Here is a 14,748-nt window from a genome sequence, read left to right as displayed (position 1 = left end):
TTCTGTCCTCTGCTTTGTCATGCAACTCAGTCCAGGGCTAACAGGAAATGTCTTATTAGATAGGTATTACACAGGAAGGGAGTGACTAGTAGACTTTGATTTTTGGATGTTCAGTGCAAAGTAAATGAAGTTATGCCAGTGTCTTCATAAAACTGTCACAGAAGTGCCTTATAAAATATAGCTATAAAAACTTTATTACTGCAGCTTATCTTTTACCTATAGGCAAAAATCTAGCCTCTTTTCAAAGCCTTTAAAATTTTGGCCTCTTGTACCTCTCTGAACCCCTGTGTACCATATACCTTAGTGACACTGAACTTTTTACTATTTCCAAACATCTCGTCCTATCTCTGAATTCTGTGCCATTGTGCAGTCACCATTTTTCTTTAACAAACAGACAGCATTGACTATGTACCAGGCACTTGTAGTAGATTATTTGTTCTAATATTTGATGCCCCCCTCTACTGGGCCCCTCCCTGCAGTCCTCTGCATGCCCCGTTAACATCAGGCTTTGATCTGTGACATACATTAGCTACTAAAATAAGAGCAGATGTGATAATGCTTCACAAGCAGAAGTTTTAAAAGCCATTGCATGGTCCCACCATTGTTCTCTTCCCTTTGCCTTGAGAAAAGCATGTGCCATATAGAAGCCCAGGTCCCAGAGTGAAGAAGACACACATAGCAGGGCTGTGGGCAACGTGGAAGATGAGTGAGAAATAAATCTTTTTAAGCTACTGAAATTTAGGATAATTTGTTACAGTATGATCTAGAGAAAGCAGACTAATACAGCTCTTTTCTAAGCACTTTACAAATATTACCTTAACTAGTCCTCATAAAAGCCTGATAAAGTAGAGACTGTTACCCCCATTTTATAGATGAAGAAACTGGGGCACAGAGAACTTCAGTAATTTGCCAACAATACAAGCTGATAAGTAGTGGAGACAGGAATCAAATGTGGATTCTCAAGCTTTAGTGCCTCTGCTCTTAAGATGTAGCTTTGCATAGCCACATGCAGTTTCCTCCTACTGTATCCCTTCTCTCACCATTAGGTCCCTTCTTTTCCTAGAAAAATCATATTCATTTAAGTTCTGACTCTGAAGCTTTTTCAGAGTCAGTCCTGTATTCCAGTTTAGGAATTATACATTATTCCTTATAATTCCCAGTGCTGAGCACAATGTCTGGTATTTTATTTATATTCTGTAAATTATTGTTGAGTTTCAATTTTCAGTATTATCAAAATAATTTCTGTGCTGTGAAACACTGTGATCCTTTGTGATTGTCAGGGTATTTTTAATGTGTACTGCCTTACTAGGTTCCTGACACAATCTCTACAGTGGCAGAGAACCTGGGCTTCCCATGTTAATGATGAGGAGGCTGAGGTTCTGGTTGCACAACTGGTGGGAGATAGAGCCAGGAGTAAAGGCCAGGTGTTCTCGTTATGGTCCAGTGCCTTCCACTGCACTTCTCAAGGCTACAGTCCATGTCTGTCTCAACCACAAGACACTTACACACAAAGCTATTCTTAAATCTTCTCTTGACTATTCCAGTAAGATAAGGCCCTGTTGATCATAAATAGAGATATGATTCTGGAGGGAGATCCTGGATATGAAGAAGTTTTAAAAGTACCCAGAGGTACTGAAAGACACATATCAAAGAAAACTCTCTGCAGCCTTCACCATCAATTTTGTGGGCCTACCAATATCCGAGAAAAGTTTATCCCATTGGCAGCTTCTGCTTTCTTCCTGACATGAAAAATCCAGTCTGTAAGCTGTACTTTCTCTTCTACCATGTTTCCCCCAAAATTAGACCGGGTCTTATATTAATTTTTGCTCCAAAAGACGCATTAGGGCTTATGTTCAGGGGATGTCATCCTGAAAAATCATGGTAGGACTTATTTTCCAGTTAGGTCTTATTTTCGGGGAAACACGGTAAGATCATCAAGATACTTAACTGGTCCTCCCTATGTTGAATTAAAGATGCAGTTCAAACCTCACCTTCAACAAACTCATTGTCTGTGTTTCTGACATTGTCATGTACAAGAAAAGGAAGTAAAGAATGGCTATCATAAAGTTTAAAGGATGATTTAAAATACATTTAGCTGGTTCAGTAGTGCTGCTGGCCAAAGGAAAAAGAAATGGCAATAAGGAAGCAGTTATCATGAAAACAGCCATACTTTTTTTTTTTTTTAATTTTAGATGATTACTGGTAGATTATCATATCAGTTGCAATACAGAGCATTTTCCCACAGGGTCTGTCTTCTCATTTTCCTATCAAGAGATGGAAAGTCTTGAATCAATTTTGATTATCTTTTTAAATTGATGTTTTGTTTTTTTTAAATAGAAGGATCCGATGTTTCTTTCTCTTTGGGGCTGATTATGTTCATATTTCTCTTTTACCTTGATAACTTCTGGGAAAGGACTGTGGTAAAATCAATGCATGTTATTTTTAATATATTTGTTATTTATAAACAACAGCATGGCTTATCAAAAAGTATTCTCGAGATACAATCCAAGATGGCAGAGTAGATAAATGCTGTTTGCCTCACCTTGTGAACACATCAAAATTACAACTAAATGATAGAAAAATCAACCTGGAGGACATCTGAAGTCTAGCTGAACAGAAGTTTTATAACTAAGGATATAAATAAGAAGCCACGTTGAGACTGGTAGGAGGGGTGGAGATGTGAACCAGGCTGGCCCCAAACCTTTGTGTGGCAGATGAAAACTGGGAGGGATATCTTGGCCACAGAGGTTCCCCCCAGAGGAGCGAGGGACCCCATCCCCACACCAGACTCGCCAGCCCAGAGTTCTCATACTAGGAAGAGGAGCCCCCACAACATCTGGCTGCGGAAAACCCAGACATCCTCTTAAAGGGCCCACATAGACACTTTCACAGGCACTCACCCTTGGCTCTAGTGGAGGGACCGTGACTCAGGGGACATCAGAGACATACGAGGAAAGACTGAGTTGTATGGTTCCATGGCAAGGACTGCAGGGACAGTTGCCATTTTTCTTGTGTGGGGTCGTCCTCCCATGAAACTGGCAGACAGGTGCCATCTTTGCTGTGTGAGCCCTCCCCCACGACCGTGACCAAATCTGAATCTGACTTGGCCTGGTGAGCTCCACTTACTCTACCCTGGTGACTCATTGAGACGCTGCCACAGCCAACTCTATACTGCAGGAGGCTTTATCAGCAGCCAAACCTTACGGGAGCTGGCAGTTGGCAGCAGGCCCCAAGTGTTCTGGCTTTTTTCGGAGCTATTCCAAATATGGTACTGGTGGCAGCTGTCCTCAATTCCAAGTGTGGCCTGTCCCACACCTCCAGGTCCAGCACAGGCAGCAACCAAGCATGGACCACTTTACAGCTCCTACCAGGTAGTCCCCAGCTGGTGACAGGCAGTGGCTGACCTGGGCCTGCACCAGAGCCCCTCCCAAGAGGCTCCAGAACCAACATACTTGGAGATTGGCTTCATACCACCTCAGAACACCACCCAATTAGCTCCAATTATCCCCAAATGGCACACCGAAAAGGGGGTCTCAACAGGCACCAGAGTCTGCTGGGACAAATATCACTTGGTGGGGTAAGCCCCCCCAGTAGCTATAGATGTGGCCAAACCCCACAGTCTGAGAGTCAGTCCCACCCACTGACGTGCCAATAGCAATCAAGACTCAACTATAACACGAGGGCCCACACAACCCACGCAAGGGACAATCCTGGAGCACCTGGTGCAGGTGACCAGGGAGACTGTGCCACTGGACCCCACAAGGCACCTACTACATGAGGCCACCCAACAATATTGGGAGCAATAGCAGATCCACCTAATACATAGAAACAACAGAGAGGCAGCCAAAAGGAAAAAATAAAGAAATACATCCCAAATGAAGGAACATGAGAAAACTCCAGAAAAAGAACTAAATAAAATGGAGGCAAGCAGTCTACCAGAAACAGAGTTCAAAATAGTGGTTATAAGGATGCTCAAGGAACTTAGTGAGAACTTCAATAAAGAGATACCAAGCATAAAAAAAGACATAGAAACAATAAAGAAGAACCTGTCAGAAGTGAAGAATACAATAACTGAAATGAAGAATGCACTAGAAGGAATCACCAGCAGACTAGATGAAGCAGAGGACTGAATCAGCGGTTTGGAAGACAGAGTAGCTGAAAACAGCCAATCGGAACAGCAAAAGGGAAAAAGAATATATATAAAAAAAAATGAAGATAGTTTAAATGACCTCTGGGACAATATCAAGCTCAACAACATTCGCATCATAGGGATACCAGAAGGAGAAGACAGAAAGCAAGGGTTTTAGAACCTGTTTTCTAGAAATAATGACTGAAAACTTTCCTAACCTGGCAAATGAAATAGACATACAAACCTAGGAAGTGCGGAGAGTCCCAAATAAGATGAACCCAAACAGGCCTACACCAAGACACATTATAATTAAAATGGCAATGGTTAACTACAAAGAAAGAATCCTAAAAGCAGCAAGAGAAAGGCAACTAGTAACTTACAAGGGAGCTCCCATAAGATTGTCAGCTGATTTATCAACAGAAACTTTGCAGGCCGGAAGGGATTGACAGGAAATAGTCAATGTGATGAAAAGCAAGGACTTACGACCAAGACTACTATACCCAGCAAGGCTTTCATTTAAAATTGAAGGAGAGATAAAGAGCTTCCCCAATAAGAAAAAGATAAAGGAATTCATAGCCACCAAACCAGTATTACAGGGAATGTTAGAGGGACTTCTTTAAGATGAAAAAATAAGAATAAAATGGCAATAACTACATATCAACAATTACTTTCAATGTAAGTGGATTAAATGCTCCAATCACATAGGGTGGCAGAATGGATAAGAAAACAAGACCCTTACATATGCTGCCTACGAGAGAATCACTTCAGATCAAAAGACACACAGACTAAAAGGGATGGAAAAAGTTATTTCATGAAAATGGAAATGAAAAACAAAAAACCTGGGTTAACAATACTTATACCCGACAAAATAGACCTTAAAACAAAGGCTATAATACAAGACAAAGAAGGATGCAGTAATCCCTCTGCTGAGTATTTATTCGAAGAAACCCAAAACACTACTTCAAGGGGACATGTGCATCCATATGTTCATTGCAGCATTTTTTATAATGGCCAAGATTTAGAGGCAGCCTGGGCGTCTGTTGATGGATGAATGAATAAAGAGGAGGTGGTACATAGTCATACATACAATGGAATATTGCTCAGCCAAGGAAAGGAATGGGCTTTTGCCATCTGCAGCGGCATGGATGGACCTGCCGTTGTTGTATGAGTCAAGTATGTCAGACAGAGAAAGACAGATGCAATGTGATTTTGCTTATATGTGGAATCTAAAGAATAGAATAAACAAAACAGAAACACTCATAGATACAGAGAACATTTTCATTGTTGAGTTGAGGGGATGGGTGAAAAATGGGAAAAGATTAAGAAGTACAAATTGGTTGTTACAGAGTAGTCATGGGGATGTAGGGTATAGCAGAAGGAATATAGTCAATAATATTGTAATAACTATGTATGGTGTCAGATGGGTACCAGATTTATCAGGGTGATAGGTGGGAGGGGAGTTGGACTGGGTGAGAAAGGTGAAGGGATTAAGTACAAATTGGTATTTGCACAATACTCATGGGGATTAAAGTAAAGCGTAGGGAATATGGTCAGTAATATGGTAATAACTATAGTGCCAGGTGAGTACTAGACAAGTCAGGGGGATCACTTCTTTAATTATACAAATGTCTAACCACTATACACCTGAAATTAATATAAAATAATATTAAATGTCAATTGTAATTGAGAAATTTAAAAGGGAGGGAAGGTGAAAGGGAATAAGAGGTTCAAATTTCCAGGTATAAAACAAATAACTCATGGGGATGTAATGTACAGCATGGAGAATATAGTCAATAATATTGTAATACTATGGTGGTACAGTGTCAGATGGTTGCTGAACTTATGGTGATTACTTCTTTAGGTACATAAATGTTGAACGACTATGGTGTACACCTGAAACTGACACAATGTTTATGTTAGCTATATTTTTTAATAAAAACTTTTTTTAAAGAGACATATAAAATTCCCACATATAATTTTAAAGGGAAATACTCTTCTTGTTATTAGGTTGGTGCAAAAGTAATTGCGGTTTTTGCAGTTTTTAACCTTTTAAACCACAGTTACTTTTGCACCAGCCTAATAAAAGGTATATTAAAAAGTATTTACATTTAAGCACCCAATTAAGGCTTTTTCCATGTTCTAGAGACTCTAGTTGTCTCTTGGTGTATTTTTTCCTTAGAAACAGGGCTTTCATCTTATTTGCGACAACAGTGCTTCCAACTAAAAGATTACATTTCCCAGTTTTCTTTGCATCTAGGTTTAGCGTCAGACTAAATCCTGGCATCCTGGCCAGTAAGTTGTAATATATTATACATATTGGTGGGACTACTGGGAAGGCTCCTTAAAGTAGCCTTTTATCCTTTTGACCTTCCTTAGTTTCTTCTCCATACTTCCTGGAATGCAGTTAAGATGTTTGGAGCTTTTTGAAAACGAGAGAGAAATAAACTTCTGTTGTATTTAAGCCACTGTTATTTTTGGTTTTCTGCTTTGTGCAGTTAAGCTATCCTGATGCTTGGTTTTCCAAAAATAAAAGCTTAGAGCAGGCTTCCAAGACAATTTTTTAGAAACAATCTGTGATCAGTCTTATCTGTCCATATTCCAACTCAACTCCCCAAGAATCAGAAGGATATCCAGTGTTTTAATTGGATCCTGCAAAATGATATTAAAAAAGATAAGAGAGATAAAAAAGATAAAAAAATATAGGTAGTTCTTCTGAATCACTTTTGAAATTGGCAAAGAACAAGATAGCAAGACTCAAGTGCTAAAGCCACATGATTCTGACATGAATTAATCATTTCATAATTAATCAAAAGTGGCAGAAATAACTTTGGGCATCCCTATTTGCATAGATATTCATTAAAAAAGTAATTTGCGAAGTTACTTCCTTCTTTCTTTAATTCTCTAGTCAAGAAGAGAAAATAGGAAAATGTAAGGTCCATAAGAGCAGAGATTGTCTGTTTTACTCCTGCTGTATCCCAGTACTTGGAACACATCCTAGATAGAATACATCCATAAGTGATATTCAGTAAATATGTGTTGAATAATAAATAATAAATAAATGACCAAATAAATTGGGTCTGGTTTCCTCAGGACTTGAGTCTGTATAAAGGGGTCTAGGTAAGGGGACGTTTGTTCCCTTGGCTTGTCTCTGTCTTGTGAAGGGAAAGTAACCCCTTGTGTTTGTCCCAATACACCATTGGATGATAGGTTTCTTGAATGTTGGGATTGTGGTTCACAAGAACCCTGGCAGTGCAGTTTACTGTGTAGGTTTTTGTTCAGCCACAGTTGGCTGGAGAAAGAAATCAATAAACACCTGGTGTCATTGTGAGGTCATGGTTTCTCACCTTTGCTCACTGTGGTTTCATGCTAATACTAAACAAGACCAGAGGACAGTTAAGGTTTACTCTGTATAGTCAAGAGTGTTTTACATGTTTTCTACCCAACAAATTAAATTATTTATTTGCTTGATGAGCATTATTTCATAATTTCCTTTCTGAAAGGACTAATAATCTGAAAAGCTGGAATAAGTGTGTAATTATTGCCTAAAAGAAAACAATTTCCTGTTGTTTTGCATTGTTAGGTTTATGAGGTCATGGCTTCTATTGTTGGCTTGTGGGATGCTCCTAGCTCTAACCCAGAGCTGTGGCCTGGCTCTTTTGCCTAGGCATTCAACTGCATGTGGCCCAGAATGCTCTCTGGTTCTGGTTGCCTGACCTCTGGGTCCATTTTCCTAGCAGGGATTCCTGATCCCTGCTGATTGAATGCTCTGATTCCAGTGCTCACTGGCCTTCCCAGACGCACATTGCTTGTTCCTTTTCATTGTATCTCATCATTCTAGACCTGACTCCTGGCCTGTCTAAGACCACTGCTGCTGCTCTTCCTTTGTCATTGGGCCTCTTGGCTTGATCTTGGGCTTCCTGGCACTGAAGGCCTGCCAGACTCCCTTCATTAGACTTTTTCTTGGCAGGACATGCAAATCCGAGCAGATGGTCTATTTTTAAAGTCTCTTTTTTCACAGAAAACTCTCATTCAGAACTCCCGCTATGAGAAGGGTTTATGAGATGATAGAAATTAAAGTTAGAAGTAATGTGTAAATGTAACGTAGTATAATAGTAAATGATACTCTCTTGAAGCTTTTGGTAGTAATGAGGTATAACTTAGGTAAAATTGAATATACTTATTCTTATCCCATTTTCTCATAGACTAGAGTGGTGTGATGATCAGATATTTATAGAAAATGAAACTCTTTAAGCTCTCTATATTTTAATCCTTTGTGAATACCTAAAACATTTTACAATAGCACTTTATTTATTTGGCAACTTGAGGTCGTGCTGGTTGGTGTACCAGAGGCATGGATGGACAGGTGAACTCTACCTTTTCACTATATGGGAAAGTATAAGCTTAGGACCCAAAAAGTGTGTCTACTGGCAACTTTCCAATTTCCTTGAAAAGAATCTAAGATAACATTTATTATTGTGGAGCATTCATTCATTTGCCGTTCTCCTAGCAAATAATTATAGGGTAGTTAACATGTGCTAGGTGCTGTTCTAGGCAGAGGCCAAAGAGTGATCAAAACCAACCACAATTCTTCCCCTTCCAGACTCTGCACATTCCAATAGGAAGAAGCCCTTAGGATTGAAATTTAAGCAAATAAGCATAAAAGCCTGATTTTATTCCTGCCAGAATTTACAGTAGTGTACTTGTGTATTACTGGGTAGGATATCTTAATTCTTCATAGGATGGTCTTACTAAAATTAAACACACAATTTTGTAAGTGTGTATATGATGGTGGAAGCAGGGGCAGAGTAAAGATGGGCAGGAAATTGTAAACCTTTTATCAGTTTCTTGAAGGAATCTATGACCTACTCCCCCTCCAAAAAAGAAAAAAATTAACACCTACAAAATTGTGACCTCCTTAAGTACAGGCAACTATGCATTTTCATTATTTTTTCCTAATTTATTTAGGAAATGATTGTATATGTCTTTTATGCGAAGATGGGTTTATTAGCTATATAGGTACAACATATAAGACGAAAAAGTGGCACAGTGGATGAGGGTGACGTTAAATGGAGTTATACTCTTGCAAGCTTCCTATATTTTACTTAAAGTAATTTAGTATTAACTCTAAACACATTGTGATAAATCAAAGATGCATTTTGTAATCTCTAGAGCAAACACAAAAAAATGCCATGAGATAATTGCTTTAAAAAAAAACACCAATAAATGAATTGAAATAAAATACTCCAAAGTATTTGTTTAACACAAAAGAAAGTAGGAAAGAAGGGATAAAGAACAAAAAAGAGGTGAGACAAAAAGAAACCGAATAGCAAAACCAATTATATCAAGGTAAGTACGTTAAATGTCAATAGCTAATCACTTCAGTCGAAAGGCCGAGATTGTCAGACTGGATTTAAAAGCAAGAAACTGCTGTGAACTATCTATCTACACGACACACTTTAAACACAGACACAAAAAAGGTTGAAGGTAAAAACAGATGAGAATAAACATCTTTTCATGTATTTGTTGGCCATTTGAATTTCCTCTTCTGTAATTGCCATGTCATCTGTCTTTTAAATGGGGTTGATTGTCTTTTGCGTATAAAGTGATAGAGTTTCTTTACATGTTCTGAACACTACCTTTGTTCACTGCAAGAATTCTGAGTACGTTCTCCCAGGCTCTGACTTGTCTTTTCACTTCATTTATGGTAACTTTGGATATACTGTAACTTTTAAATTGTAAAAAATAAATCAATTTATGTTTTCTTTTATATTTTGTGCTTTATGTTTTTTATTTTAAAATTCTTCCCCATCCCAGTGCCAAAAAGATGTTCCTTCTGTATTTCATATGAAAAGATTTACAATTTTGTACATTATATTTGTGTCCTTAATCCACTGGGAGTTTTACACTGTGTACAGTGTCAGGAAAGCGGACCTGTTTTGTCTTTATGCATAGCTTGCATATCCTTTTCCCTCTAATTCACCCATTCCAGCTGTATGCCAGGTGCCCTTGTACTCAAACGTTTGCTTCTGTGTTTTTGCTGTTTAGATCTATTTGAGGAGCTCTACAGAAAAACTACACAATTTTAATTATCAAACTTTGTAGCATATCTTGAAATCTGATAGGCCTTATTATGCTTCTTTAAAATTACCTTGACTATTCTGGATCCTTTAGTCTGTATTTTTTAAATATGTTTATTGTAATATGTGACACATACCAAATGTGTGTAAACTACAAATGTTGTGAAGCCAAACAAATCACTGTAACGTGAACACACCCATATAACCCCACGCAGGCTCCCAAGCCCATCCCTCGTGTAACTGCTCTCCTGGGATATCGGGTCATCACCTTCATGCTTTGCTTTGTGGTTTTCCCACTCAGTATAAAGTTCAGATTGATCCATTTACAATCAGTGGAATTGATGTATGCAATCATTATGATGTATGCAATCTTTGTGTCTGGCTTCTTTCTCCCAACATTATGTTTTTAAAATTTAAACCTTAAGTATTCCATATGAATTTTAGGATTGGCATTTAAGTTCTAACAAAACAAAACAAAAAAACCCTGTTATGATTTTATTTTTAATTATATTGAATTTATATACTAATTTGGTAAAAATTAGTATCTTAACAATTTTGCATCTTCCTATTCATGGATGTGTTATCTATATTTATTACTGTGGTCATTTTTTTATGTCCTTTATATAGTTTATTTAGTTTTCTCTATAAAGGTCCTACATATTTTTTCATTAGTTTTATTCCTAAGTATCTTGTAGTTATTGTTTCTGTTATCTGCCGATAGCTAATTGTTTTACCTTTCTAGGCAATCTGAACTTTATCTTATTTTGCTAACTCCTAAGGAGTTCTGTTTTACTACGATGGATCTAGATATAAGTTTCATTTTATTCTCCTTCATGGGACTCTTGCATTTTCAATCTGAGGATTTATATTCTTTATTAATTCTGGAAAACGTTCAGCTATTATCTCTTGAAATATAATCCCCTTTCCCCATATTCCCTCCGTTGTCTTCTGGAAGCTCTAGGAGACATACACGGAGGACCTCTCCGTCTGTGTGGCATCTGTCTGTGCAGAGCCCCAGGCCTCCCCACTGGGCTGCTTTCCTGGCTTCCAAGCCTCTGATCCATGCCCTGCAGAGCTTTATCCTCTTGCTGGAGAGGAGAGAGGGTCGATGGGGGCTGTGCTGAGCACAGGGAGGAACAGGGCTGGCTGCCTCCTGCAGAGCTAAGCATCCTGTACTCCCCGCCTGCCTTTCACAGCACCTGATGCCTCCAGTCCCTCAACCTGTCCCAGCGCCTGGCCTCTTGCTGGCATTTGGATTTGCCCTTCTTCCCATATGCTAAGTGATTTGTAATTACTGAATATGTTTTCCATTTTGTTGGTGTGCTTCAGGATTACAGATGCTTTCCTGTTTTATCGGATGTAGAGTTTATTTCTGTTTTCAATTTCTTTGTTGTTTTGTACTATTTTTGAGATAAATGGCATGAAATTGTTTGAAACTAAGTCTTCTACTATTCACTCTTCCGCCTATTCCAGTCTGTCGTTCGCTCCCATCACTGCCCTTAAACTTTCCTTATAAGGTCATCAAAGTCCTCCATTTTTCCAAATCAATGGTCATTTTACTGTTACACTTAAACTGCTTTAAACATCAATAACTAATATTCCCACCTTAAAACACTGTTCTCTTAAATTCACTGATACTAAACTCCCAGTTTGCCTTCTGTTCACTGGCAGCCTCTTCTCAGATTTCTTTACTGGCTTCTCCTACTCTGTCCCCCAGAATGTTGGTGTACCCTGGGATTGATGTTGAGTAAATCCTCTTCTCTCTTCTGTTATATGTCTCCACCCTCAGTATTTCATCCAGTCCCATTGCTTTAAATGCCATCTAATGCCAGTGACTCAAATCTTCATCTCTGGTCCCTTTTCCCTTGAGTTTCAGATTTATGTATCCAACTACCCACTTGATATCTCCACTAAGATTTCTCATCGATACTCCCAAGCTCATTCCTGCATTGCCTTTGCAGTTTGCTCTGTCTGAGATGTCCTTCAGTCCTTCAAATCACTGGCACCACACTGTCCTTAAGATCTTCACTCAAGTGTCACTTCCTCTGAAGCTTCCCTGACCACCTAACCTAGAAACGTCCCCTGCTTTAAATCACTTTATATCCTTTATAGAGCTTGTCTGGAGTTGTTTTATGTGTTTGCTTGTTTACTCTCTATTCTCTGTGTTGACAAGTGTTGCCTCTATAAGAGTTGGACCTTGTTGATCTTCTGCTGTATCCTAAGTGCCTAGAATAGTGCCTGGTAGATGGCAAATGCTCCATAAATTCTTGCCTAATTAATTTCATTAATAAAACATCAAAGTGTACTTTTCTCCTATTAGACAGAAAGTTGTCAAATACGCTCTGATTTGGTATAAATAACTTCCTATCCTAAGAATCAAATTCATAAAGTTAAAGATTTTTTTAACAAAGGAATAGCCATACTCATTTTTACCTTGAAAACTATAGACTGTCTTTAGACTTCTCTTGCCACATAAATTACCTTAAAGATGAAAAATAGGCTTGTTTATAAACAGAATTGTTCATTACTATTGATGAAGATTTTAAAATCTAGAAAAATCAATGCTTGAAAATTTTGTTCAAACACTATAAGTTTTAGATTGTCTGTATTTTCTGATAAATTTATGATATGACTGGGTCACCTCATTGAACAGCAGAGTTGTTTTCTGCCAATATCTCTCTCTGATGGCCATATGCCAGTAAGAGTAACCACAGACTTAATACAGTGTGAAAGTGTTTTGAGAATCAGATCTTTTATGGCTTTTTAAAAAAATGAAAGCATTGTTTTTAAAATATTTTACCAGTACTTTGAGTGTGAAATAGTTAGGATTTTGCTATCTCTTCTAACTTAATAAAAACAAATTTGTTTACTGAGCAAATTAATTTTTATGTTGATTTGTACTAAGTATTCTGCAACTTGGTAGGAGTTTTGGATATTACCTAACTCTGCTAAAATCAAGAAATATATATACCATCTGAAGTATTTTGTGGTTATTGATATATCTATGTTCACTATGTTGTTTACATTTTTATTACATTTAAACAATCCAGATGGACTTTTTTCTTTTAGATTTCCGGTGTCTGCTACCACAGCAAAATGTTACAAATTCATCAGGTGCTCTGCGTCCCCAGCTGGATGGCCAAGTTCTTTTCTTGGACGCTTGAGCCCATCTTCTCATCTTCAGAACCCACCACCGAAGCCAGAATCGGGATGGGGGCCACAGTGGACATCCAGCGACAGCAAAGAATGGAGCTGCTTGATCGGCAGCTGATGCTTTCTCAGTTTGCACAAGCAAGGCGACAAAGACAGCAACAGGTAAACAATAATAATGATGATTAAAAATACTTGGCGACCTAAGGAAACTTCTCCTCTGTGACTGCATGTGTAGTAGAGACTACATTTTATTTCTGTGCATTGCAACGTGGATATTTTGATGTGGTTCCAAATAGAATGTAGGTCTCTATTAGTGGCTATTCTTAGTTTTTTGTTTTTAAGGTTAAAAAAAATTTAATTGCAACTGAAAGGCTGGTCAAACTGGACATTCTTGTTCCACTTCTATTAGATAAGCATTATTTCTTAGAGAAACCCAACCTAGTTAGCAAGATGTGGTATTTATCTGTTTTTATAATCTTGTAAAAGCCACAGTGTCTTCCTGTTAAAATGCTTATTATCATGTGCTCTGGAGTGAAGAGCAAATGTAAAACTTCTTGATTTTTTTTGGTTGAAATGGAGAGAATATGAAGGTAAGAAAATTTTCAAGGGAACAACCAATGAGTCAATCAAATAAATGCTGTGTTTGCTTAGCCTTGTCATAAATCATCAGGACATATTGAGCATTTATCTATAATGAACTGCTGTATCTCAACATTCTGACACCGCACGTGTCTTTTAAGGGTTACTATGTGTCAGGCTGCCTCATACCTGATCTTTCTTTGACACTTTGCTGATCCAGCACAATGGCTTTTCATTTCTGGTCTCCATCTCCTTTACCCTCTAGGGTATGAGAGAGGGTACCGTTCTTTCTTGCCATCTCCCTATCTCCTTCCTGCACTGGGTGTGAGAACTAGGTCTGCAGACCTTACAGTGGTCTGGAGAAGTGAAATCAAGTGTGCCATCCCTGGTGTCCCATTGGAGATCTGGGTCCCAGAGTTTATCTCTGGGGTGGGAAGAAGGGGGCCCCTTATCAGTGGGTTGAGTCTGCAGCTGAAAGAGAGAAGTACAGGTTGTTCTGGCACATACAATAAACATACCCATGATATAGTTAAATATGGAGGACAGACATCTTAGAAAGGTCAAAGCTGGAGGTTTAGATCATGGGGTGAAGGTTGTAGGCATGAGAGATGAAAGCAAGGTGCTAGATGAGTCCTGTCAGAGAATTACATTTAAGATGAACACCGGCTTTAGACAAAGCCTTGTATTTAGCAAGACAAGGCAGTAGATCCTTCAAGGAAACAGAGGGAAGAATGAAAATGAGAACTCGGGATGATCAGTGTCTGAAAAACTGAGTAATGGTGAGTATAACTATTTTCCAAGAGGAATGAA

The 14,748-nt window shown here is 38.4% G+C and overlaps 1 protein-coding gene across 1 annotated transcript in view; it reads left to right on the top strand.

The window, feature by feature from the left end:
- The window catches only part of UBAC2 (UBA domain containing 2), a 157,532-nt gene that overhangs the window by 110,192 nt on the left and 32,592 nt on the right, over window positions 1–14,748 (top strand). Inside the window, exon 7 of the mRNA XM_019756915.3 lies at window positions 13,276–13,521. Coding sequence (XP_019612474.1) covers window positions 13,276–13,521 — 246 coding nt within the window. The remainder of the gene's footprint in view (window positions 1–13,275; window positions 13,522–14,748) is intronic.

The sequence above is a fragment of the Rhinolophus sinicus genome, chromosome 16, assembly GCF_057876585.1.
Source record: "Rhinolophus sinicus isolate RSI-liver-muscle chromosome 16, RSI-T2T, whole genome shotgun sequence".
Taxonomy (NCBI): domain Eukaryota; kingdom Metazoa; phylum Chordata; class Mammalia; order Chiroptera; family Rhinolophidae; genus Rhinolophus; species Rhinolophus sinicus.
The sequence above is the reverse complement of the archived record's forward strand: the minus strand, read 5'-3'. Positions and strand labels throughout refer to the sequence as shown.